At 44.2% G+C, this 3,703-nt stretch overlaps 1 protein-coding gene across 1 annotated transcript; it reads left to right on the forward strand.

The window, feature by feature from the left end:
* Positions 1 to 1,469: 1,469 nt before the first annotated feature.
* LOC308273517 (tripartite motif-containing protein 60-like) lies at positions 1,470 to 2,888 on the forward strand (the record flags this gene model as incomplete). The annotated part of the gene is made up of 1 exon (XM_080710674.1): positions 1,470 to 2,888. One exon carries the CDS (start codon positions 1,470 to 1,472, stop codon positions 2,886 to 2,888), a length of 1,419 nt encoding a protein of 472 aa, XP_080566800.1.
* Positions 2,889 to 3,703: the final 815 nt, after the last annotated feature.

Consider the following 3,703-nt stretch of genomic DNA (forward strand, 5'->3'; position numbering starts at 1 on the left):
TGGAACCCAAGGGCTTTTCTACCTCTGGGCTATACTCCCAGACCTCTTTTTTTTTTTGTATTTTATTTGGAGACAGGGTCTCACTAAGTTTCTGAGAGCCTCACTAAGCAGCCTCGGCTGGCTGCGACTCTGTGATCCTCCTGTCTCACCCTCCCAAGCGCTGGGATTATAAGCGTGAGCTACCATGCCCGGCTTACATGGACATTTTTGAAAAATGTATATCTATTCTCATAGAATGTTCCACAATCTAAATTTTCTCATTGATTGAGGTTGAATATTTTTGGTAGCATGGGATGAGTCTCTGCACTTAGTGTTTTTAAGAACTCCCACCCAAATTTTTGGCATTCATTGTGATTATTGTATTAAAAAATTAATACATTGGAGGGCGGGCGTGGTGGCGCACGCTTGTAATGCGCACGCTTGTAATCCCCGCTCTTGGGAGGCTGAGACAAGAGGATCGCACAGGTTTGAAGCCAGCCTCAGCTACTTAGTGAGGCTTTCAGCAACTTTGTGAGACCCTGTTTCCAAAAACAATATAAAAAAGGTCTGGGAGTATAGCCCGGAGGTAGAAAGCCTCTGGGTTCCACCCCCAGTACCACCAAAATAAAAAATAAAAAATTAATACATTGGTAATCAGGCATGGTGGTGCACATTTGTAATCCCAGTTTTTGCGAGGCTGAGACAGGAGGATCTCAGGGTTCACAGGCAGCCTCAGCTACTTAGTGAGGCCCTTTGCAACTCAGTGAGACCCTATTTCAAAATAAAGAATAAAAAAAAGGTCGGGCATGGTGGTGCACACTTGTATTCCCAGCATTCAGGAGGCTGAAAGCAGGGCATCGCGGTTCTCGGACAGCCTCTGCTACTTAGTGAGGCACTCCGCAACTAAGTGAGACCCTGTTTCAAAATAAAGAGTAAAAAAGTAGGGCAGAGGGTGTAGCTTGGAGGTCAAATACCCCTGGGTTCCATCCCCAAACCTGCAAAAAAAAAAAAAAAAAGAATAAAAAATAGGGCTTGGGGTGTAGCTTGGAGGTAGAATGCTCCTTGGTTCTGTCCCCAGTACTGCAAGTAAAATAACAATAATAATAATAATAATATTGGTGATTGTAGAATCAGATTTTTAACTCAAATGTCTCTTCTCACCCATAGGAAGGATTCATTGTCTTGAACCTGAGACTAATTTTTTGAGTAAGAACGCTATTAAGCTCGACTTCAAGTCATCGACTGTCAAAAAAAAGCAGCAGCTCAGCCGATCTGCTCTCTTACGCAGTAGGCTGCAGGCTCTGGAGGCAAAGCGCAGAAAGCTGAATGGGTTTTTAGAGGCTGCCTTCAAGGTGCCCAGCCAGTGGAACCCGAAGCTGGTCTGTTCTTCAGGTGTGGGAGGGTCATCCACTGCTTCCTGAGCCTTGAGCTCTTTAGAGTCAAGCCTTCTTAAAAGAAGCATTCCCTTGCCCACTGCCTTCTGCAAGGCAATGGAGTTCAAAACCGCCCTGGCAGACCTCCGCACGGAGACGACCTGTCACATCTGTCTGGAGTACTTGAAAAAACCAGTGACCATTAGGTGCGGGCACAACTTCTGCCTCTCCTGCATCCGTGTGTCCTGGCAGGATCTAAAGAATGCTTTCCTCTGCCCTTTGTGCCACGTTCACTGTCCAGAAAGAAAATTCACAAACAATTACCAGCTGGGTAGTTTAACAAAACTTTCTAAGCTCCTCCCAATAAAAAAAGGCAAGAGGAAAAGGCAGGAAGAGAAGCTTTTGTGTGAGAAGCACAAACAGGCCCTGACCTCCTTTTGCCAGAAGGACCTGGAAGTTTTATGTCCGCGCTGTCCTCTCTCCACTGACCACCGGCTGCACTGTGTGTGGCCCATCGGGAAGGCCGCCCTCTATCACAGGAAGAAGCTGCAGCGCCACGTGGAGCCCCTGAAGGAGAGAGTGGAGCTAGTCGAAAAACTGATCACTCTGCAAAGCAAAAAACCATCAGAACTGAAGAGAAGGGTAGAACAGAGGAGAGAAGAAGTGGAGTCTGAATTTGATCAGCTGACATCATTTCTCCAAAGCGATCAAGAGACTCTCCATAGGCAATTGCAAGATGAAGAAATGGATATTTCAGCCGAACTAAAGGAAAGCCTATCAGAATGTTTAGCCCTCGCCTCTTCACTAAAGTATCTGATAAAGGAGATGGAGAGCAAATATATAGAGTCAGATCTGGAGTTACTGGCAGATATTAAGAGTATCTACCACAGATGTAAAAATTATAAATGCCCTGAAACATTTTCATTCAAATTCCAAGATTATGGTTACCGCCTTCCCCCACAATATTCTGGCTTAGACATCATTATCAAGCGATTTCAAGCCGATGTACTTCTAGATCCTGAAACAGCATATCGTAAACTTGTGATCTCGGAAGATAAGAAGACTGTGACCTACAGAAATATGCAGAGGGTACTTCAGAACCCAAGAAGATTTTATGTCTGTCCGGCTGTTGTGGGTTCCGAGGGCTATCACTCCGGTAGACTGTACTGGGAGGTCGAGGTGCAAGACAAGCCTGAGTGGGTCCTGGGTGTCTGTAAAGAGTCTCTTCCCAGAAGGAGGAAGAAACATGTTCACACAGACTTAGTCCAGGATGGGTTGTGGGGAATTGGGCGGGAGAGCCAGGCCAATTATGTTGCGTTGGGCTCCAGGAAGGTTCATCTTTTGCCAAAAGTAATACCTAGTAAGATCGGCATTTTCTTAGACTTAGAAATGGGTGAAGTTTCCTTTTACAATTTGGACGACAGATCTCTTCTCTATATATTTAATGAAGCTTTTACAGAAGCACTTTATCCTTATTTCTACACTGGAACTGATGCAAAACCTCTTAGAATCTGTACAGCCACAGATTTTGAATGATCACCTAGGGAGAAACTTTTTTTTCTTTTTTTGGCTGTAATCAGGATTGAACCCAGGGCCATTCTACCTCCAAGGTACAACCCCAGTCCTGCTTTTTTGTACTTTATTTTGAAACAGGGTCTCACTGAGTTGCGGAGGACCTCACTAAGTAGTTGAGGCTGGCAGCGAACCGCGATCCTCCTGTCTCAGCCTCCCAAATGCTGGAATTACAAAGGTGCGCCACCACACCTGGCCACATTTTGTTTTTCAATTATTGGTAATAACTGAGCCAGTGAATTTTGTTGACAGTGTTATTTTTTCCATTGTTTTTGCTTAATATTTATTTTTAATTTATTTTATATTTTTGGTGGTTACTGGGGATGGAACCCTGGGGGCATTCTACCTCTGGCTACAGCCCCCAACTCTATTTTTATATTTTATACTGTGTGTGTGTGTGTGTGTGTGTGTGTGTGTGTGTGTGTGTGTGCACGCGCGCGCACGTGTGTCTGTGTGCATCACACACATACATACACCATGGATTGAACCCAGGGGCATTCTGTCTCTGAGCTACACCCGTAGTCCTGTTTTATTTTTTATCTTGAAACAGGATTTCATTAAGTTGCAGAGGATAGCTGAAGCTGTCCAAAAACTGCAATCCTCCTGTCTCAGCCTCCCAATTGCTGGGATTACAAGCATGCGCCACTACACCTGTCCTTTAGAAACTCTTAAGTAAAATATTTGAAAAATTACTCAGGAAGTATATTACTCTAATAATTTTGCCAATATAATTTCAAGGTTTTTTTCTGTATTAACTGCCTATATTCCCATTAATTTTA

Source organism: Muscardinus avellanarius, assembly GCF_963383645.1.
Source record: "Muscardinus avellanarius genome assembly, chromosome: 14".
Classification (NCBI taxonomy): Eukaryota; Metazoa; Chordata; class Mammalia; order Rodentia; family Gliridae; genus Muscardinus; species Muscardinus avellanarius.